This window comes from Rhinolophus hipposideros (genome assembly GCF_964194185.1).
Source record: "Rhinolophus hipposideros genome assembly, chromosome: 6".
Lineage (NCBI taxonomy): Eukaryota > Metazoa > Chordata > Mammalia > Chiroptera > Rhinolophidae > Rhinolophus > Rhinolophus hipposideros.
Genome location: NC_138052.1, coordinates 100,808,353 through 100,830,494, shown reverse-complemented (window position 1 = coordinate 100,830,494; position 22,142 = coordinate 100,808,353). Strand labels below are relative to the sequence as shown.

The 22,142-nt window shown below is 54.2% G+C and overlaps 1 protein-coding gene across 17 annotated transcripts in view; it reads right to left on the bottom strand.

Moving 5' to 3' along the window:
• SNED1 (sushi, nidogen and EGF like domains 1) overlaps positions 1–22,142 on the bottom strand; it is a 74,718-nt gene that overhangs the window by 19,492 nt on the left and 33,084 nt on the right. For 7 of the 17 annotated variants that reach the window (XM_081052031.1, XM_081052022.1, XM_081052021.1 and 4 more), the window contains exons 12-27: positions 21,848–21,964; positions 20,910–21,026; positions 20,606–20,722; positions 20,341–20,454; positions 19,895–20,068; positions 11,867–11,980; positions 9,921–10,034; positions 9,494–9,607; positions 8,312–8,425; positions 7,609–7,905; positions 7,011–7,194; positions 5,243–5,355; positions 4,140–4,421; positions 3,012–3,156; positions 2,821–2,906; positions 1,187–1,291 (exon numbers count right to left, since the gene is read on the bottom strand). In XM_081052031.1, coding sequence (XP_080908157.1) covers positions 1,187–1,291; positions 2,821–2,906; positions 3,012–3,156; positions 4,140–4,421; positions 5,243–5,355; positions 7,011–7,194; positions 7,609–7,905; positions 8,312–8,425; positions 9,494–9,607; positions 9,921–10,034; positions 11,867–11,980; positions 19,895–20,068; positions 20,341–20,454; positions 20,606–20,722; positions 20,910–21,026; positions 21,848–21,964 — 2,307 coding nt within the window. Of the gene's footprint in view, positions 1–277; positions 736–1,186; positions 1,292–2,820; positions 2,907–3,011; positions 3,157–4,139; positions 4,422–5,242; positions 5,356–5,591; positions 6,038–7,010; positions 7,195–7,608; positions 7,906–8,311; positions 8,426–9,493; positions 9,608–9,920; positions 10,035–11,866; positions 11,981–19,894; positions 20,069–20,340; positions 20,455–20,605; positions 20,723–20,909; positions 21,027–21,847; positions 21,965–22,142 lie in introns of those variants that run through there. The other 10 variants (XM_081052032.1, XM_081052033.1, XM_081052034.1 and 7 more) reach the window with 8 other exon arrangements.

Genomic DNA, 22,142 nt, shown 5'->3' with positions numbered 1-22,142 from the left:
TGGTCAGGGTCCAGACCGAAAGACCGTTATTTCAGCAAAAGCTAACTAAGCAACTCCATAAAAGGGGCCAGTATGGCCCCGTAACGAGTGTGACAGGAACCAAAGACCATGACTCATTCTGCACAGCTGGAGCGACTAAGGACTTTCTCTGTGATCACTTAACATCATCTCGTCCCCCGCCCAGAACATGCACACCTCACGCTGGCCAACCCTGCACACTGCAGTGCCAGCGGGGCCAGCCCTGGTGTCAGCTCGAGTCTCCTTCACAAGGGACCCAGGAGAGGCCATTGGTCAGTTTTATGAAATGAAACATTGAACATTGAAAAGGGCTGACATAACGCAAGCCCTCTGATGACTTTATTTCACTTATAAAACAGCAGCGATGAGTGTCTCGCCCCGCACCATGACTGACAGAATTGTCCGCCTGCTGTCTCTGACCGCAAACCAGCCCTCTCTGCTCGCTGAGGCCGACGGGCTGCGGGGTTGCCTTTGGCATGTGCACCCTCTGGCAGGTGCCCTGGAGTATACAGGTGTCCTGGGGACCCTGGGGGCCTTCAGGGAGCCGTGCCCTTGGAGATGGCGTGCTGGGCACTCGGCTCCCCCTTCATCGAGTGCTCTGCCTTCTCTGGGATCCGGGTGATGGGGGAGCCCAGTCTGAGCCTGTGGCCGACCTGGGAGACGGCCACGGGGTCCTGGAGGAACTGTCCCCAGCGGGACGCGGCCTTGAGGGTTAGACTAGAGGAAAGGCAGAGCAGGGTCTGGACTGTGTACGGAACATGTGCATGCCTGTTTGCGTGTCCAGAGTGGGCTGCCCTGTGAGAACGCCTGCAGACTGCACTAGCCGTGATTCTTACCGGGCAGAGCACCACGCTGGGAACAGTCCAGGCCCCGTGTAGCCCAGATGTCAGCAGGGGGCCCCCCTCAGTGTCCGCTTGGGCTCCTCCACCAAGTGCTGCCCTGCTCATCATGCTCCTCCAGGGAGGGGCCGGTGGCGGGCAGACCTGGGTGGTTTGCGCCTGTGCCGTCCCCAGGCCATCCCGTCTGTGAGAGGACAGGGTGCCGCTGCCTCCATGGTGTGGCTCACCCCAGCTTTCCAGGGTGGGGCGTTGGGCTGCCCGTGGGGTGTGCTCTGCCTCCCACTCCACACTGAGAAGTCGGCCCTAGAAGTCCTGTCCTGCTGACTTACTTTCCACGGCCTTGTCACCGCCGCTGCGTTCGGGGAGCTGGAGGGCCAGGCCAACCTGCTCGGGGGCATCTTCTGTGTGCTCGCGTGGCAGCACAGCCGTGGGTTCTAGGAGAAATCAGGTGCCACAGTGCTGCCCACACAGCCCCCTGCCTTGGGCCACCTCCCTGAACGGCTTCTCCCCATCAGGGTGTAGGCCTGGCCTTGGTGGGGCCCTGTGTGCGGGAGCAGGATGTCCACTCGCCTGCTGGCCCCGCACCTTGGGCACGGAGCCCCGGGGGCCTTGGCACTGCCTCCTGTAGGACCGCCTTTTCTCCAGGTGGGGCCCAGCCCTCACCTGCCCCCTGTCTCAGGGACCCAGCTTCCGCTGCCACCCTGGCCAAACCTACTTTGAAAGTCACCAGTGGCCCAGGCAGGGCTGAGTCTCCTGCCTGACCATCTGGCCTCAGCCTCCTAAGCGTCCTTCAGATCCCGGTCTCCTCTCCCTCCACTCTGCTTCCTGCGGGGGCCATGATGCCCCCTCAGCCCCCTCGAATCTGCCCTGAGGCCACCCTCCCTGCTACCAGCTCCTTGGCAGGTCTCGGCTGCGCCCTTTGGCATCGGCCCTGAGGCTTCAGGCCTGTGCCCGCCATCCTCCTGGTCACCGTGCGCAGTGACCCTTCCATTGCCCCTCTGCTGGTCACCAAGGGCTGCAGACACCCGGCCATCTCCTCAGCCCCAGGCACACGTTCTTTCCCTTTGCCAGTGAATGCTTTTATTGGCTGAAAATTCTCCTTAAACCAGTGATTAGGCTGCTAGAGAATTCTGTGCAGATGGGACCTGGCTGACCAGGGAGGATGAGCCTGGGAGTCCTGCCCAGAGTCCCCAGGTCGTCTGGGCCAGGGGCAGCCAGCAGGCCTGCCGGTTTCAGAATTCTTGGGGGTGGGGCCTGCTGCAGACGCCTGGCCCACCCCCACCTGCTTCACAGGTGGGAGGGGCCAGAACCTCTGTACCCATCCCCCTGTGCTTCTGGGCCAGGCAGACAGGCCTGGTGGCTGCTGAGGGCGGTGCAGCTCGACCTGGCCGAGCAGGACCTGAACCCACAGGCTCAGCCCCAAGCGTGCGACACGACTTCAGTGTGATGGGGACGTGAGCTCCTTGGGCCACAATGTGTGTGCCCATCACCTGGTTCCCTGTGGGCAGACGGAGCCCATGGCACAGCTAGAAGCCCCCAGGGCAGGCTAGTGCTGCTGGTCCAAGGGCCACGCTTTGAGTAGCAGCACATTCGATGGAGTCACGCCTTTGGGTCTGCCACTGAGCAACGACGCTCAGCCCTGGCTTGGCGAGCAAAGCTTGCATGTCTTGGACCTGCTTCCAACACGTTTATTTCTCTTCTCTCATGTGCCCTGCTTGCACCCTGGACGTTCACCCCACATGGCTGTGTCGGAAGGCTCCCTGTGAATCTGGACGGCGTAACCTGGTCGTGCTGGCCCCAGAGCCCAGGGCTGTGCACTCCGTGGGGGTCCCTGACCGGAGATGGCGTTAGGCATGGGGGGTGGTCTTGAAGCTCTGGTTTTAGGGGCCTCATCCTTCATCGTTCTGGGGACAAATGCTGAGGGCGTGGCACTGAAGCCACTAGGGCTGGCCACGATACTCACGTGATGTCACAGTGACCGATTTGCTGGGTGAGCCACCAAACTTGGCACTCATTCGACCTCTGCCATCCACAAGCTCCGAGAACCTGCTGGGAGAGTCCCCAGGGTCACCTCGTGAAGCGCCGTGCCTGGGGCCTCGGGAGGTGACCGTGGTATCTGGCTGCTCCGTGGGGGCTGACGGCGGAGGCACGTACCTGGGGGCCTGGGTTGGCATTTCGGGGGCCCCGCGGTCATTGAGCAGACGCAGCTCCGGCAGGCGTGCGGGGGGCGGTCTGTTTCTGAGCACCCGTGGGTGGAGTCCTTCCCGGTGCCAGCGTCTGTCCGCACCGTCTCTTGGGGCTGCAGGCAGGTGGGGGGCAGGGGGTGGCCACATGAGGCACGTCTGGGGCTTCCCTGTGCCCCTGTGCTTCCATCCCACCCACTGCTCAGAGAAAACTGAAGGGACGCGCCTGTCCCTGTGGTCCCATGGTGGGATTGGGGCTTTCTGAGAAGCCTTGGAGCCCCACTCCCCACCTGCCTGCTGGCTGGGCTCCTATCTGAGGAGGAACCACAGCATTTCTGCTGTGAGGTGGACACTGCCTGGCAGGGTTGATGTGGGCTTATCCTAGCCCCCACCCTGGCCCAGGTCTCGTCCCACAGGGTGGGGCCAGGCTCTGCCATCAGCCCCCACCCCTACCCCGCGCTCATCCTGCAGGTGGTGGCATGGCTTCTCTGTGGGTCCTCATCACCTAACTGTGCCCTTCACCCCCTCCTCCCCTGGCAGGTGCACCTGGACAGAGCTGGGTCTGAGTCTCAGAGCAGGCTGGCGGGTCGGGGAGGAGGCGCCCGTGCATCTGCCCCCGTTACCCCCCCCCAGGAGACACCATCTCCACAGACCTGCCTGAGCTCTAAAGTGTGAGCAGGGCTGCGCAGGACCCTGGGGGCCGCCGTGCCTGAGCCTGTGCGCTCCTCAGCTGCCCCCGTCCCTCTGCCTCTCCCAGGCCACCCCTCCCTGTGGCTGTCCTGGCCTCTCCGCCCCCTGTGTTGCCCTAGCTGCCCACCTCACTGTGGTCCAGCACTGCCCTCTGCTGGCACGTTTCTAGGTGATGCCCTGTGTGCCCTGCACAGCCCACCTCGGGTGCCCTGAGGTGGACGGTGCACAGCGAGGCTGACTTTTCCACATTGCTCGCGCTGGCCCAGCCCCAGCTGTCCTGGGCCCTTCCCCCCACCGCTTCTCACACACGAATTCTCCTGCTCTTAGGCTGCCTGTCTGATGTCCCTGGGATGGTGTGGCTGTGCCAGGGCAGGTGGCTCTGTCCTCATGCCAGCCGCACTGCACGTACAGGTGATGATGTACAGGTGAGCGGGCTCGCTGTGCAGCTGGGCGCCTGCGGTACTCTGCACGGCCGTCACCGAGAGCTGGTACCGCCGCCCGGGCACCAGGTCCCGCACCGTGTAGGACACCAGCCTCCCGTTGGGGACGTAGCGGCTGTTAGTGCTCTGGCTGGTGGTCACGTTGATGACGTACGCCTCTAGCACGGTGCCTGGAGTCGGGGCATCCCAGACCACGTGGGCAGAGGTGGCCGTGACGCGGGTGGCGGTCAGGTTTGCTGGCGGCAGAGGCCCTGGAGGAGGCATGGAGCAGGGGAGGGAGATGAGGGGCTGATGAGGTCTTCTGCCCGGGACAGTTTAAAGATCCGACGTGGATCGCTGAAGCCTTGTCTATCCAGATTTAGTTACTACGGACGACTTTGGCAGGCAGGGGACATGGGGGGGCATGCAGCTGCACATGGGGGGTGCAGGGCTGCCTGCTCTGCCCCGAGCAGCTCCCCAGAATGCCTCCTGCTGGTATCCAATGAGGCCCCACGTCTGCTTGTTGTCAGTGTCCTCTCCTGTGGGGCACTTCTGACCCCCGAGCCTGGACACTCACACCTTCCCCTGGGACGGAGATGAGGGGAATGGCTAGATCCACAGGGCAGACCAGGGTGCCAGTGCCCAGGGTCAGAGCCAGTGCTGACCCCCTGCCCAGCTGGCCAGGCCCTGCTCACCCTCCCTCCTCAGCCAGCCACCTCCCTCCTGCCTGTTCACTGGTGCCCATTGACAGCATGGTGCTCGCCCCTCCCATGCACTGGGGAGGGAGGGCCAGGTGTCCACTCGAGACCCCATGGAGCTCAGCACAGGACAGCCTGGGCACCCTCGCGAGAGCTCCTCTGGCCCTGTGCTCAGCGATCCGTTTGGCAGGAGCCCTTAGCCCGTGGGTGTAAAGGTCACCCTGGCAGGGGGCCTGGCCAGCCCCCTGTAGCAGGCCTCCGGCACACTGCCATTGGGGCACACTCAGCCCAGGGTCGGGTCTCTGGTGCCGTGGCCGCGGTGGAGAGGACCGAGCACCTGGGAGAGGTGAGAGCCTGCACGGCTGCCTGCGTGAGCTGGCCACACCCCTACTTACGGGTCCACACGTGTTGCGGCGCCGAGGCCAGGCTCTCGGTGGGGCGTCCCTGTCCCCCGAGCCCACTGAGGGCGGTCGCCCAGATGGTGTATCTCCTTCCTGGCAGCAGCGCCCTGTAGGGAGAGGACAGGATCCTGTCCCGGCCCAGGCAGCCTCCCCCAGGGCTGAGCTGTGTTCTGCGAGCCGAGTGCTCCTCGACGGGAAGCTCTGGTCTGTGTCCAGGGCAGTGAGAAGCCTGCCTGTGGTGGCCATGGCCAGCTCGGAGGCCTGTCTCCTCTCCTGTCTGAATAGCATGCAAGGTGGCCCTTGGCTCGAGTTCCCAGGAGGGTCCCCAGCTTGTCATGGATAAGAGGGCCCTGCTGCACCTAAACGTTTGTGCAAAGTGGGGTTCACGCCCAGCACCGCCCCCCCCCAGGCAGAGGGTACCCTGACCAGCCCCATAACCCTGGGTGCTGCGTCTCTAACGGGCTTTCCCGGGCCTCAGGTGTGTCATCACGACTGGTGGTGGGGAATTAGCTCCACGGGGAGGGGGCTCTGGGAGCTCAAGCCCAGTCCCGACTTCTCCCCGTGAGTCTCTTCCCTTCCGTGCACTTTGCACCTTCTGCCATGAATCCCAGCTGTACGTCCTGGGAGTCCTGGCGAGCCTGGGGTGGTCTTGGGGACCCCGACACAATTACCAAGTGCCCACCTGGGGCCCCAGTTGTGTTTCTTTGGAAGCGGGCAGGATGTGGATCGAGAAAAGTCACAGTAACAGTTAAAAGACAAAATAGTCTTGTCTCCAGCACAAGTGACCGTCTGGTTGGAGAGAAAGAACACACACTTGGGAAAAAGTGGCCTTGATAAGTCTGCAAACTAGAAATATGGGCAGCTCAGAGGACGCACAGGGGACATGGCTCCTCGTCCGGTGGCACCTGCGTCCCAGACTCTGCCTCCCCACAACTACAGCCGCTGGCTGCTTGGGGCTGGGAACTGCTGGGCTGTTCCTGCTGAGCCCGCCCGGATGGAGGGACACCTGGTCGGAGGCACAGTCATTGGACGGCCATTCCCGCAGCTGCAGCCGTGTTTGCTCTGTGGGCCCCAGAATCCGGGCCCCGTGTGGCCAAAGCCACTCTTCCCCGGGAGGGATGCTGCCAGGACTCCTCTCTCTCTCTCTCTCTGCTTGTCCAGCTGCGTGCCCACCCTGTGCAGGGTCCATCGTGGATGAAGCCTAGGAAGGCCCGCTGAGCTGGAGGCATTCTGAGACTTCATGGGGGTTGTTCGAGGGTTTATTTCAGTCAGCAGCCATTTTGGATGACTGGTGGTCATTTGAATTGCATGTATCCTGTAGTTTTGTCTTTAATTTGTAATAATTGGGCATAAGAAGTTTGTATGCCTAGTTTAAGGTCTGAACGGATTATCTGAACAAAATAACAATTTAAGGCGACCCTGGGGTTGGCCTGCTTTTTTCCTCTCAGGGGGTCTGCACGGCTGAGGCCGGAGGGGCTCGGGCGAGGCGCTTAGGATGTGTGCAGGAGACACGGCCCCAGATTTGTAGGGCGCCCCTGTTGATTTGGGACACTTAAACACTTGTCCTGCAGCCTGTGAGGAGGCGAGGCGGGAGGCAGGGATGGAGGGTGGCTCTGCCTGCTGGGGGTCAGCAGGTCTTGGGGACACGCGAGGCGCCCACCCGGTCCTCCAGGCGGGCTGGGCGAGTGGGGACAGCACGGAGGGGCCCAGAGGACCGGGCGCTGGCCTGAGCCGGGAGGGGGAGGTAGCCACACGCTCTCACCCGAACACGAACTTGTCCACACTCCTGTCCACGTCGGTGGACTGGTCCCCCTGGGCCTCGGGGCGGCGGATGGACACGCGGACACTGCTGACAGTGGCATGGCGGGCCCTGTGCAGAGCCCACCGCACGGAGATGGCGCTGGCCGTGACGTTGACGACCTCCAGGCCCTCGATAGGGCGGGGTCCTGGGGGTGAAGGGACTGCTCAGCCAGTGCAGGCACCTCTTCGCCCACGGGGACGGCAGGGGCTCCAGATGAGGCTCAGGAAGGGTGCCGGGCTCACCCAGAGGTCCGTATGTGCGGCACCGGCAAGTCTGGGCCTGCCAAGTGCGTCCCGCGGCCACAGCGGGCACCGGGCCTGCTGGGCATAGAGGCCAGGGGAGTCCTCTGTGACCCAACCCAGGGGAGGGTGTCAGACATGCTGCCGTGTCCCAGCCTGATGAGCACTGGTCCCTCCTTCCCTCCTGCTGGGGACCCCGTTCTGCTGAGGCGAGGGGCGGCTCCATACTTCTTCCAGATGCCTTTTTCGGTCAGACCCTGCCTGTGTCTGTCCTGTCTCCCACCTGCCGGGTGTCTGGCGGGCATGGGAGGGCCACTCACGTGTGCGGGCGAGCAGTGCCACCGGCCTGCTGATGTCGTTCTGGTTGTTGGCGTTACGCTTGACAGAGAAGACAGAGATGTTGTAGGCCCTTCCGGCTGCCAAGGCCCGGAGGTGGTGCGAGGAGCGGCTGCGCTCAACGAAGTCCGTGCGGCGGGCCAAGCCGTCCGAGGACGCATAGGTGACTGCGTAGCCGTCCAGCACCTGCCTGGCAGCCTGGCCTTCGGGTGGGCGCCAGGAGATGGACACCCCACTCTCCTCCACTCGCTCTACCTTGAGGGCCGTTGGTGGGAAGAGCTCTTCAGGGTTTCGGTCAAGAACAAGGGAAGGGGGGTGGTCAGCTGTCGGCCGTAGAAGCCCCGGCCCCCAAGCAGGTGTCCAGCCCAGTGGCCCTAGGCCTTGCTACCCTGGGGCAGAGGTGGGCACTGCTGGCAGGGAGCCTGTTTGTGGCACCTGCAATGGACTCCTTCATTTGGGTCTATGGCCAATGCCCCCTGGAGGGTCATGTGCACACACACGTGACTGCATTTGTGCCCCCTGGGGCTTATTTGCCCCTCTCTACTTCTCAGCCAGAGCCTGGGTAAGCAGCTGCCTAGATGCTCTGCCATGGGTATGGCGCTCGGCCCTTTGGCCTGTCCTCTGGCATGTGTGCCCCCTCTGAGGGAGGGGAGACCCCACCCCTGTGCTGGTGCCCTCATGCCTCACCTTTGGCACAGTCCTTCCCCGTGTAGCCCACTTTGCAGGTGCAGCTGTGGGACCCATTGCTGGCCAGGCAGTAACCGCGGCCCCCACAGGGGCTAGGGAAGCAGGGGTCACTCACTGGGACAGGGAGAAAGCAGCAGTGAGCTCTGGGGTGTCACCAGGCCCCCCCATTCCGGCTGGGCCCTTGCTCCTGGGGACACTGGGTGGTTCCCGTGTGGCTGTATTTGTGGGTGGTACCGTCACAGGCAGTGCTTTTGGGATGGGATGGGGGACACTCTTGGAGGGGGAGGGCAGGGCTTGCCAGAGGCCCACGGAGAGGCCAGGCAGGTGTGGGCTTCTGACTCAGCCAAGCCATGCTGCCACTCGCCCAAGCCAACAGCCCTGGTAGGCGGGGACTTGGGGTGGGGTCCTCCTGGGGGCTGCCTGCAGCACCAGCCCTCCCCCATGGCCTTGGGGCTGTGAGTGCTGGTGTAGACCTGAGGTTCCAGGCCAGGGCAGGGCCCCAGGGGCCCAGCACGGCCACAGGACACACGCAAACAGCAGTGAGCCAGCATCATGGTCACAGCCACTGCACTGTCCCCCGGGGCCCTTGCCCACCCCAGACCTGTGTCCTGCAGGCCTCCGTCACAGATCTTGTTCTCAGTGCAGCTTTTACTGCCCTGTGGGGGGGTGGGGGGTGGGGGCAGAGCCTAGAAGCTGAGTGCTGCCAGCCAGGCCCGGCATGGGGGCTGGGGACACTCCAACAGGCAGGTCAGGACACGCACCTGTTCTAGGATGGGATGCGGTATCAGCAAGTGGGGGAAATACGGACGAGACAATCCCAGAGAGCGGGAAGTGTTCTAAAGGAGAGAATGGTGCAGGGGTGCGAGCGATGGGGGCACTGCAGGTCAGAGGTTGGGGGTCCTCGTGCAGGAGGGGCGTTTCAGCCAGGACCTGCTTCCTCAGGAGCCCCTGACATGGGCTGACGGGCAGAATAGACCAGATGTAAGGAAGAGCAGATTCCCGGACCCAGGGGCTGCAATGAGCTTGGCCATCCAGGAATGGCAGGGCCATGTGGCTGGATGTGGGAACGAGTTGGACGCGAGGCCTGCTGGAGTCTGCGAGGTGTGAGGTGGGGTCCCCGTGGGGGTTAGTGTGGTGGGGAGCTTGGCTGGGCCAGGGCAGGAGCGTGTAGGTTTGCCCCACCTGTCTCACAGTGGTAGCCAAAGAAGCCCTCTGGGCAGACGCACAGGTAGGCCCCTCCGCCGTTCTCGCACCGGCCTCCATGCTGGCAGGGGCTGGAGTGGCAGGCGTCCACCTCTGGAGAACATCCAGACAGTGGGCCCGAGCGGCAGGGGGGAGTCTGGGGGAGGGAGGAGAGGACAGCGGGAAGAAGGGAAGGGGGAGGAGAGAGGCTGGGCGGGGGAGGGGCTTGGGGAAACCCCCTCACCCTGGGCGGGCACCCTGCTCTCCCCTCACCCCTTGCCTCTGGGTCTCTCCTACAGGGGGCCTGTCCAGCAGGGCGCCAGGGACTGCCCTTCCCTCTGCTCTCTGAGCGGCCCAGGGTGTCTGGGGCGTCACAGGTGGGTGAGGGCCTGGGCAGATGGGGGACCCCCCTGAGCACAGCCCCTACCTGTCTCACAGTGGACTCCAGCAAAGCCTGCGGGGCACTGGCAGATGAAGGCCCCTGGGAGGTCCCTGCAGGAGCCTCCATTTCTGCAGGGCTGTGCCTGGCACTCGTCTGTCTCTGTAGAGACAGGACACCAGGCTGCATGGCCCTGTGTGGGCCCTACACATCCTTACACGGGTGCTATACAACGTTACGAGGTGTGATCAAACACAACGGTGAATAGTTAAAAAAAAAGTATTACAGTAGAAGAGACACAGTGCCATTAATCCCCCTCAGAATACTCCCCCTCACTTGAAACACCCTTATCCCATCGTTCTGGCCACTTTCTGAAGCAGTTCTGGAAGTCCTTTCCTGAGTGTCTTTAGTTGCTCTGTTGTGGCTGCCACAATGTCCTGAATCATTTTGACTTTGGGGAAGAGCCAGAAGTCACACGGTGCCAGGTCCAGTGAATGAGGTGATGAGGACACATCGTAATGTTTTTATTTGACAGAAATCACCATATACCAGAAGCCATGTGTGACACAGAACGTTGTCATGATGGAGGATGATTCACGGTACAGTTTAAAACACACCTTCTGCCAACCATAGCTCACACCCAACTGACTGCACTGAACAAGTTGAAACTTGTCACACACTGTTACTAAGGTTCCATGCACCGCTTCCCATATTGAAGACCCTGCCTTTCCGTTGGATGGCACTCGGCCGCAGCATTCACCGCATTTTGTGATCACAAAGGCTCCACATCACTTCTGGTACAGCAATTTCTGTCAAATAAAAACATTATGGTGTGTCCTCAGCCACTTTATTCACTGGATATGGCACTGTGAGACTTCTGGCTCTTCCCCAAAGTCAAAATGATTCAGGACATCGAGGCAGCCACGACAGCACAACTAAAAATGCTCACGGAAGAGGACTTCCAGAACTGCTTCAGAAAGTGGCCAGAACGATGGGATGAGTGTGTTTGAAGCGAGGAGGGGTATTTTGAGGGGGATTAATGGCAATGTGTCTTTTACTGTAACACATTTTTAAAATTTAAACATTCACCCTATTTTTCTTTAATTTTTGTTTTTTTTATTAGGGAATATTGGGGAACAGTGTGTTTTTCCAGGGCCCATCAGCTCCAAATCATTGTCCTTCCATCTAGCTGTGGAGGGCGCAGCTCAGCTCCAAGTCCAGTCCCCGTTTTCAATCTAGTTGCGGGGGGCGCTGCCCACCATCCCATGTGGGAATTGAAGGGCAACCTTGTTATTAAGAGCTCGCGCTCTAACCACCTGAGCCATCTGCCGCCCCACATTCACCGTAGTTTTTGATCACACCTTGTACTGGGCCCACACGGACTTACACGGCCTCCAGGACTCTGTGTGCAGGCTGAGGCCTCGTCTCACGCCTGCCTCTCCCTGGTCTGCCCCAGGAAGGCCCCACCCCAGGCCGCTATTGCGCTTCACGGCCCAGGCTTCCCAGGCTTCCCGGGGGCCCTGACTGCACATCCTGCGCCTGGCTGTCCCTGGGGCGGTGTCTATGTCTCAGGGCTTAGAGCCCGACACATACATGAGGGGTGCAGGGCTCATCCAGCATTGCACCTGGCAGGACTTCCCTCCTTCTGCCAGCTCCGAGCAATGGCCAGATCCTCTCCAAACCCCATCTTCTCTGTCCCCCATCCCCCCGAGGCCAGAGTTTGCAGGAGGCAGGAGAAGCGAGTTGATCAGCGGTCAGCGTTTCTCAGCTGAGCTCAATCTCCCCAAGGAGGTAGAGGCAGAGAGGTCTGTAAACCACTGTCCTGGACGTAAGAGCTGGCAGGGGCCTGAGGGCACAGGCAGTCCCCAACCAGAGGCCAGCCCAGGGAGAGGACTGGCTGGGGCCGGGTGACCACGGCAGGGGACCCTAGTGCCTCAGGCCCCTGACCAGGGTGCTGGACTGCCACCTGGCAGTGAGGGCCAGACCCATCTTACCCAGCTCACAGTGGGCTCCTTCATGCCCTGGGCTGCAGATGCACTGGTAGCCGGCGACTTGGTCCTGGCAGGAGCCCCCATGCAGGCACGGCTGGGATCGGCACTCATCAATTTCTGGGAGAGGAGCACCCGGGGCGCGGGAGCCAGGAGAGACCCCGAGAATAAAGCAGTGCTGTGTCATTAGAGGCAATGCTTGGAGCCAAATTGAGACAGACATGAGTTTTGTTCTGAGGAGCTGGGTGGAATTCTGTGACATCCCCTTAGTGCTTGGAGGGGCCAGAATCCAGGGAGGGCACCCTGGATGCGGGAGGGGCACGCGACAGACCTGGGACTCGATGCTGGTCTCTGTCTATGAATAAAGACCTTGGGGCTTCTTAGAAGACACTGGGACTCAATTCCAGCGGCTCTCAGGTGGATGGGCCCAATCTTGCCAATTCAATAAATAGCAATCATGTATGAAACCGATACAATGGGGATGAGTCCTATGTTTTAAAATATTCATGGCTTTTTCTTAAACTGGGAGTTGTGCTCCTGGGTTCAAAACGTTCAATTTAGAAAAGTCTAATTGGAACGCTTACCATGTAAATAAGTAAATAGTAGTGACATCATGACACCTGGGGGCCAGCACCCAACCTGACGAGCTCATTTGGCCACATGCACGTCTCCGTTCCATGTGACACGGATTTCTGTAGCTATCATCTCTCTGCCTCTTTAGTTTTTAAATTTTTACGAATTGCCTAACCAGTACTGTATATGGTCTTGTCTCTGCTGTTCACGAACTTTCTTGGCAGGACACTGTTTCATACTACTCTTCTCTCCACATTACGTTAGTGTCTGCATGTGGTGGGTCGCTGCTGTAAATACATTCCACAGTGTGACCACGGCGCACGTACGTCATCCATCCTTGCTTGGTGCACATTGGGTTGGTTCTAGACTTCTTGCTATTGCAAAAAAAAAAAAAAAAAAAAAAAGGATGCTTCTGTGTATATTCTCTCACATCTCCTGGGGCAGATGTGCAAGCTTTTCTTAGATTTACACCTGGAGGTGGAATCTCTGGGACACAGTCTGTGTGAACTGTCAACTCAGTAGGCAAATTACCAAGTCGTTTTCAAAGTACTTAAACCAGTTCACACTTCCTCCAGCAATTTCTAAGAAGTCTTGTTGATCCGCTTTCTGCTTTCTCCTCGACATGTTAGACTCCTAAGTTTTGCCAGGTGAACGCACCTCTTTGTACTTTGGATCTGCGCGCAGGTGATTGATTGCTGGCATTCTCTTTATGTTTGCCGGTTTACTATCTCCCCTTCCATGGAACGCCTGTCCAGGTGTTCTGCCGCTTTTCCTATCGGGTTGATTATTCTTTTCTCACTGATTCATAGAGTTCTTAATATATTCTTGAAACCAGTGTGTAGCTTATATTTCACTTTCTTCTTTAAGGCTGATGAATTTAATCTAACTTTCATATAGTCAAATTGTCCATTTTTTCTTTTATTGTGAGTGCTTTTTTTTTTTTTATGGCTTGAGGAATCCTCCTTACCCCAAGGCCAAAAAGATATTTACCTATATTTTCCACACAAAAATATATAATTAGAAAACATTTAAATCCTTAATCCATATGGAATTAGTTGTGAGAAGTAGAAAACTAATGTAATCTTTTCCCAAGCACGTGACCCTTTTATTCCAGCCTGTCATGAAGATTTTCTCATGTGCTTTTTAAAAAGAAGTTTATACTGTAATTTTAACTTTTACATTTATGTCTATAATGAATTTGACACATAAAATTTATCATGTTTTTGATACTACAGTGCATGATGCTGTTTTATTTTTCGAGTGTTCACTGCTAGAATATGAAAATATAACTGGTTTTGTATATCGACCCTGTATCCTATGACCTCGTTGAATTCACTTACTAGTTGTTGTATAGCTTCTTTTACAGAATTTCCTTAGAATTTTCTATGTGCATGATCGTGTCATCTTTACTGCTCCCTTCCCAATAGATACGCTTTTTATTTCCTTTCCTTGTTTATGGAACCATCTAGGACCTCTAGGATAGTGTTGGGAGGAGTGGGTGAAATGGACGTCCTTGCCTTGTGACTGATTATCTCTGGAAGCCTTTCACCATTAAGTATTTTGTTGGCTGTTCGTTTTTCAAGAGTGCCCTTTATCGGGCTGAAGAAATTCCCTCTACTCTTAATTAAGAGTTTTTAATAATAGTTGAATTTTGCAAATGATTTTTCTGTGTCTATTGAGATGATTGTATGGTTTTCTCCTTTATCTCCTAATATAGTGAATTACATTCACTGATTTTTCAAATGTTAAAGCAGCCTGTGTTCTTGAGATAAATCCCACGTGGTCGTGATATAGGATCCTTTTTATGTAGTACTGGGTTTGATTTAGTAACATTTTGTCAGAATTTTTGTGTCTATGTTCACGAGGACTGTTAGTCTGGAATTTTAGTTTTTGTAATGTTTCTGTATGGTTTTGGTATCATAAAATGAGTTGAGAAATGTTCCTTCCTCTTATATTTTCTAAAACAGCTCACATAGGTATTATTCCTTTCTTAAGTGTTTGACAGAGCTCACCAGTGTTTTGAAAATCTGGTCCTGCCATTTTCTTTGCAGGAAGGTTTTTATTACAAATCAAATTGAATAATTATAGGGATATTCATATTTTCTATTTATTCTCCTGCCAGTTCTGGTAATTTATGTCTTTCAAGGTCTTCGTCCATTTCCTCTAGGTTGTGAGGTATAATGGCCTAAAGTCACAATACCCCTTGTCCTATAAATGCTGGTAAGATCTTAGTGATGTCTCCTCTTTCACTCTGATACTGCCCATTTTCCTTTTTTTCTTAATCAGTCTAGTTAGAGGTTTGTCTGTTGAACTTTTCAAGGAATCAGCTTTTGGTTTCATTGATTTTCTCTGTATATGTCTTTTTTATAATTACATTTTCCAATTGTTGATATATAAAAATACAGTTAATTTTGTTATAATAACCCATATCCACTAAACGTGTTACATTTTCTGTCATTTTCAGTAGTTTGCCTGTAAAGACAACCATATCAACCGCAAATACTGTCATTTTTACGTCCTCTTTTAACGTTTTCATGACATTCATTTCTTTTTATTTATTGCATTGGCTAGTACTTCCAATATAATATTGATTAGACTTAGTGATAATGGCCATCCTTGTCTTATTCCCAATTTTAAGGGGAATGTTTCTCTATTTCGGATAATGTTTATTCTAGGTTTGACAAGAGGCATAAGTAAAATTGCCTCAGAAGCTAATTTCCTTCCCCTGTTGGTAGCTCAGCATATGTGAGTCAGATCAGCAGAAGAACAGCTTTTGAATTCCAAATTCACTTCCTGTATAACAAGGATCAGAAAAATGCCCCACTATTCTCGATGTAACCTGTACTCCTTCCTGTATAAATGTGTTAGCTTCGCATGGTGTGGCCGGGCTAGCTATGCCTGGCCTAAGCACGCCTCTCTGTGGGATAATGAACACTTGGGGGGGGGTTATATAGGCTTTGCTACTGTTCTCTTTTAAGTTTTCCCTCCAATAATCCTGTATCATTTTACACCATGTGGTACTAGAGATGTGTGACATTTTTATCTGGATAAGGAAGTACTTTTTTATTCCTGTTTGATAAGAATTTATTTCTTGAATGGGTATGAATTTTGTCAAGTGCTTATTTTGCTTTCATTAAGATTCTTATTTTTCTCCTTCAGTTGGTTGATGTAGCAGATTTTTCTAATATCAACAACCCTACTTGTTAATGGTGTAAATAGTCTTGATAGACTGTCGAATTTCTGCATCTTTGTTCGTGTTTAATGGACACATAATTTTACTTTCTCCAACCGCCCATGTCTGGTGTTGGTTCCAGGTTACCATGGACTCACAGAATGGGTTGGCATGTGTTCTTTATTTTCTACTCTTTAGAAAAGACTATAATGCTGCAAAGATCTGTTTCTTGGCAGTATAGAATTTACCTGTTGCATTGTTTGGGCCTGATGTTTCTTTGTGGGAAAATGCTTTAATTACTGCTTCAATTTCTTTAAATAGTTATAGAATTATGTAGATGTCCTTGAGTCATTTTTGGTTAAATTATATTTTTCTATAAATATTACGCCCATTTCTCCTAAGATTTCAAATTTATTTGTATAGATTAGTTGGTATTATCTTGTCGCCTTTCAATCTCTCTGTCTGTGTTTGTCACCTTTTTCATGTATAAACATTTTCATTTGTGCTCTTTGTTTTTCCTGATCAGTCTTGATAGAGCTTTGTCCACTTTAGTAAGTTTTTCAAAGGACAGATTTTGGTGGTGTTTATCTCTTCTTTTGTACCTTTGATTTCTGCGTCATTAATTATGGCTCCCACTTGTGGTGCCGCTTTCTTCCACTTTCTTGAGTATCATTTGTTGTTTTCCTAAGTTTTGGAGCCAGACATTTAGTCCATTAATTTTGAACTTTTCTAACGTGTGTATTTAACGCTGTAAATTTCCCATGAAGCATGGAGTTTGCTGCGTCACATCAGTTTCGATATGAAAGTCATCATCATTATTCTTTTAAAATATTTTCACTGTCCGTGTGATTTCTTCTTTGGCTCAAAGTATCTAAAAATATCTAAACATAGAGATTAAAAAATTTATTTAATTTTCTTAATAACTTATTTTTTTGTGTATTCAGAGAATGAATTAGTTCAAATTATTAATTATATTGTTCAAATCTTCTTTTTGCTGATTTTTTTTGCTCCTTCACCTGAATTGAACGAGATGGTTCAGAATTTCCCAGTATTGTGGTGAATTTGTCAGTTTCTTCCATCAGTCTGTTAATTTTTGCTTTATATATGTTGAGACTATTGTATTTGATGTTTGAATGTTTGTAGGGGTTGTATCTTCTTGGTGTATTGAAACAATTGTCATTGAGAGACACCCTTCCCCTCAATGATGTTGTCTGTCTTACAGTCTGTTTTTTCTGAGGGTCATGTAGCTAAACCAGTTATATTTTGATTTGTATTCACCTGCTTTTTCCCCCTATACTTTTACTTTGTCTTGCTATGTCCTTATGCTTTAGGGGTATCTCTTCTGAGTGTGTAGCTTGTTTTGTAATAAATTTGGCAATCTGTCTTTTATCTGAAGAATTTAGTCCATTCTTATTTGTCTGTATTTTTTCTATCATAATTCTTTTTAATCTGAAGTTTTCCCACTTTTTCTGTCTCCTTTCAGATCTTGACATACTTTACTATGGTATTTTATAATTTTCCCTTCTCGTACTGCTAATAGAATATTCTGGGTTGATCTTATTATTTTAGTAGTTTCTCCAAAAAGTTTTTTTGGATGGGTAAACCTCTGAGGCTGTGTTTGCATGAGAATGTTTTTTATGTCTCATATTTGAATAACAATTTGGATAAAATTTTTAGGTTTTGTGTTTGTATATTTCAATTTTTATCCTGCTTATTATTTGCGGAGCTCCTTGTATTTATGGGTTGGTGTATTTCTTCATTTTTAGAAAATGCTCAATCCTTATCTCTTCAAATATTTCTTTTGCCCATTCTGTCGTCTCTTTCTGGGACTCTAATTAGGCGCTTGTTTGATATGGTCCCACAGATTTCTGATCCTCTGTTGCTTTTTTAAAAATGCATTTATTAATTTAATTCATAATTCATTTTCTCTCTGATCTTGAGTCCTATGATTTCTTCTTCTGTTGTATCTATTCTGTTGGTAAGCCTATCCAATTTACTCTTCATTTCAGATGTTGTATTTTCTATTTTGTTATTTTTAAAAGTTTCTTTCCTCTGCTCAAAATTTTCTATTCTTTCATTTATTTTGCCCCTCTTCTTTAACACAGTTACAATAGCTGTTTAAAAGTCCTTGTCTGCTAATTCCGACATGTGGGTCATCTGCAGGCCTGTTTCTATCAACTGTTTCTTCTCGAGATTATGTGTTATCATTTCTTCCTTCTCAGACATTGTGTGTTCCAGAACAGAGAGACCAAAGCAGAAAATGCCCGCCCCTGGACTGGGCATGCTCTGCACTCCGCCAGGCAGCCAGACTGTGGAACTGATCTCTAGCGTCATTAGCAGGTGGGCTCGGTTGGGCACAATTCAGGTTAGTTCCAGTTCACGATTGGTTTTAGATGCTTCAGGCCTGGACCGGGCCTCTCCCTCCCACTGGACTTGGGATCTCAGCCTAGTGAGACTGTGGAGTCTCTGCTTCTCATGTGCTCCATAAAAACCCTGGGGGTGGGGTGGGTAAGTGGTGGGTGCTGAGATCTTGTTCACGTCTGCACATCTCGTTCAATCTGCTATGCGTGCCTGCAATCGTCAAAGGCCTGGTTGACTTCCCAGCTGCTCCTGGCACACTGCCCACTCAGGTTTGCTCCCGCCCAGGAAGGACTTGTCTCAATCTCTGCTTCCTCAGGGCTCTGACAGGTTAAAAGATATAATTTAGGGCTTATCTGGTGTTTCCTTGATGTCACAGTGAGAGCCGTGGTATTTTGTAACTGTCTCCATCCTAACCGAATGGCTCTCCTTGGTACTTAACAAATACCGTTTCATTATCTTACATGTGACACCACCGTTGAGAAGTCTGGTCCCAATCGGATTCTTGTTTCTTTATAGATTCTTGTTCCTTTTTCCTCTCTGGATGTTTTAAGAATTTTTTCTGTTTGTTGCTGATATTCTTACATTTTATTACAACTTTCTAATATTTCTCTTTTCTCCTGTTTGATGTTCTGTGGGCCCTTTCACCCTGTGGTCATTCGTCTGCAGTTCTGGGAGTGTTAACTCACAGTCGCTCAGCATTTCAGATGTCTGTGTTTTCTCTCATTCTTGGACCCCTCTCCTCTCTTTGTTGGCACTTCCACTTCCACCCCCACATACAGGGCCTGCAGGTTCTTTTTGATTTATATCAAAATTCCTGGGGAAATTCCTCAAACTGGTCTTTCCACTCATTAACTAAGTCTTCATCTATATCTATCCATAAATTTATAATCTGTGTCTGTTATTTCAACTACTATAGTTTTTCAATCCTCTAATTTCTGCTTTCTTTTAAAAGTCATTTATTGGTCCTGCTTTTACAGCCCGGCATGCTTCCTTCTGCGTAAGTGTCATTCTTGCTCTGTATGCGTGCCTGTCCACACTTCTCCCAGTACCACATGTGCTGTCCAGACTTGTTGTTTCTGAGGTGGTTGTACTTCTCCAGGGTCTTGATGGCTCAGCTGTGAGTGCACATTCCCTGGAGGCACTGGGTCCTCATCTGATACCAGTGGGAGGGGATACTAGACAGCACCCACCAGCCTGGGGGCTTGGGAGCGCAGGCGTAGAGGAAAGATGCTTGAGGCCAGGTGTGCCCACCTGCCTTCCAGAACTTTTTGCAGCACAGGCTGGGCTTTGCAGGGCATCTGGGAGATAACGTGTTACGTGCCCCGCGCATCTCTGGATGCTGTCATTGTCCCTGCGTGAATGTGTTTAAAAATCTGTTTCATGAAAAATGTGTTAACATCACACAGATTTTCTCACGAACAGAGCTGGAGCGCTTTGGCTCAGTGCAGTTCGCTTGCACTTGTTAGCAACCCTTGGTCGCCCCACCTCCAGGCATGTCCGCAGCAGCAGGAGCCTGTGAGGCTCCACAGCAGCTCTCCTCAGCGCCCTGGGGCCCTGATTCCATAGGACTGGGGTGGGCCGGGAGCTGGAGCCTCTTTAGGGCTCTGCCCTTGGGCTCCCTCCCAGCCTCAGCTGCTTTATCTGTGTGTTGTGGGAGAGAGTGCATGTGGGTGTTGGAGCCCCAAACTCTGGGTGGCTCTGAGGACAGGGGAGCCCTTGGTGATCGTCCAGAGTGGACAGCTGCCACCACTTGTTTCCACTGTCACCACAGGCTTATGCCTCATTTTGTGGGTTGGAAACCAAGGGGAGAAGGGGCAGGGCCAAGGTCAGTCCTGAACCCCTGAGCTCCTCCACGTGGCCAGGTGAGGAGGGCATGCGCCTCAGGGGCTCTGCTCTCCGGCCTGCCCCTCCCCAGAGGGCCCACTCACCGTGGCACTGGGGAGGCTCACTCCAGACACCATGTGGCTGGCAGACCCGGACGGAGTTGGGGACACTCAGGCTGTAGCCTCGGTCACACAAGTACAGGGCCACCGAGCCCCACCGAGTGCCATTGAAGCGCAGTGTGGCATGCTTCACCTCCTCGGGGGGGCCGCAGTCCACCTCTGCAAGGAGAGCCCAGCCTTGTGTGGCATGTCAGGGCCTCTGCCTGCCCCCTCCCAGTGCTCTGTCATCTGCCTCAGCAGGCTGCAGAGCTTGGGACGCCCGCTTCCAGTTCCCGTACAGCTCGCCCTACAGTGAAGGCGCCCTGACTTCCAGGACAGGCCACTCAGAGATCTGTTTTCTTTCCTCCCCTCCCTCCCCCTGCCCCTGCCCTGCTCTTCCAGGATTAGGGCGAACTCCCATGCCCCCGCCCTGACCAATCTGGCCCTCTCACCCGCCTGGCACCGGCGTCCCGTGTACCCTGCTTGGCAGTGGCAGGAGAAATCTGTGCCCAGGTCCTTGCAGGTACCCCCATTCACACACGGGCTCCGGAAGCAGGGGGAGGGGGCTGCAAGGGCACACAGGGTCACCATCACCCGTCAGCTTGTTCTTCCTCTGGGCTGCATGGGGCAACCCCTCCGCCCCCACTGCCTAGGCTAGCCCTTCTGGGGCCTGGTTTTGTGTTCAGCCGGCCTGGCCCTGGCCTGCATCAACCTTACCTATCTCACAGTGCCGCCCGGAGAAGCCTGGGGGACAGTCACACTTGTATTTGCCGATGTAGTGAAAGCAGGTGCCTCCATTGTGACAGGGGCCCGAGGCACACGAATCTGGCTTCCCTGGAAGCAAAAGGAGCCCTCGGTATCTGGTGTTGTGTGCCCACCACCACTGCCCCTCCCTGGGTCCCCAGCATCCCAGGCTGGGGGCCTTCACTGGGACACTCCCCACAAGCAGACATGTGGTGGCCAGGTCAGGGGTCTCGGGCTGCCCCCCAACCCCCGGCTGAGCCCCCGGCTGGGGCCGCACCGATCTCACAGTGCCTCCCGGTGAAGCGGTAAGGGCAGCTGCAGCGGTACTCGCCGCCCGCCTCCCGGCACGTGCCTCCGTTCCGGCAGGGCCCCGAGCTGCACAGGCGTGGCTGGGCTGTGAGGAGGGACGGGGGCAGAGAGAAGCAGGTGAGCGAGGCCCGGCCTCCTCGCCCAGCAGCGGCCACACACCCGTTTGTGTTCTCTCAGGCCCGGCCTTTTCTCCGCTCAGTCCTACAGGCCAAGTACATGCTGGGTTGGGACTCACCGTCTGGAGACCCCACCCAGCCCACCCCTCCTCTGTTCTCTGCCCCAGGCTCTGGGGACCACTGGGCCCTTCCTGGTGGAGAGCTGACCCCACAGCGCGGGGCACACTGTCCTCTACACGGCGGGTAACAGAGTGTGTTGGCACTTGCGCCCCTAGGCCTGTGCTTGGGCGTCCACACAGTTCAAGGTGTGACTGGAGGGGCATGTCTCCCACCTGGAGCAGTCACACCCAGGACAGCGGGAGTGGCCCAGGCCCCAAGCCCCAGGAGGATGGGTCTCGGCCATACTGGGGGTGGGTGGCTGGCCCTCTGGGTTCCCTGGGGTGCGTGGTCACGGCTAACACTGCAGAGAGGAACAGTCCAGGTAGGTGCTAGCGAGGACAGCGACGCCTGACAGGCGTATTCCTCAGGGAAGAATATTTACACTCGGAAGTGGTTAAATGTCATAAAATGCTGACAGTCTCCAAGCTGAATTAGATTGAACAAGGTCCTAATGATTTTTTTTCCTCCAGTCAATGAATCTAAAATCTAGTTGGAAGAATTCTGAGAGGAAATGAAGCCAGTTCTGAGAAAAGCAAAGCCATGGCCAGGAGGTCACAGATCAGGAGCAGCAATTAACAGAAATAACCCAGGTGCAGGGAAAGGGGGCGCTGTCCGGGGTGCTGAAGCCCACCTTTCTCACAGTGCCTGCCATGGAAGCCGCGGGGACACTCGCACGTGTAGGAGTCGTCGTGGGCATCACAGGAGCCTCCGTTGAAGCAGGGGTCGGAGTCGCAGGGCGACGGCAGTGCTGCGGGGGCAGAGGGCGGCCCTGGAGCTGGTGTCACACCCCCAGCCAGAGGCTGAAGGGGCGACACCTGCCAGGCTCACCCTGACACCCTGGCTGGAACCAAGGCCACTTAAAATACACTCTGCTGGGTCTTGGTTCCTCATGCTGGGCCGTAGGGCCCCTCCCTGGAATTTCTTTG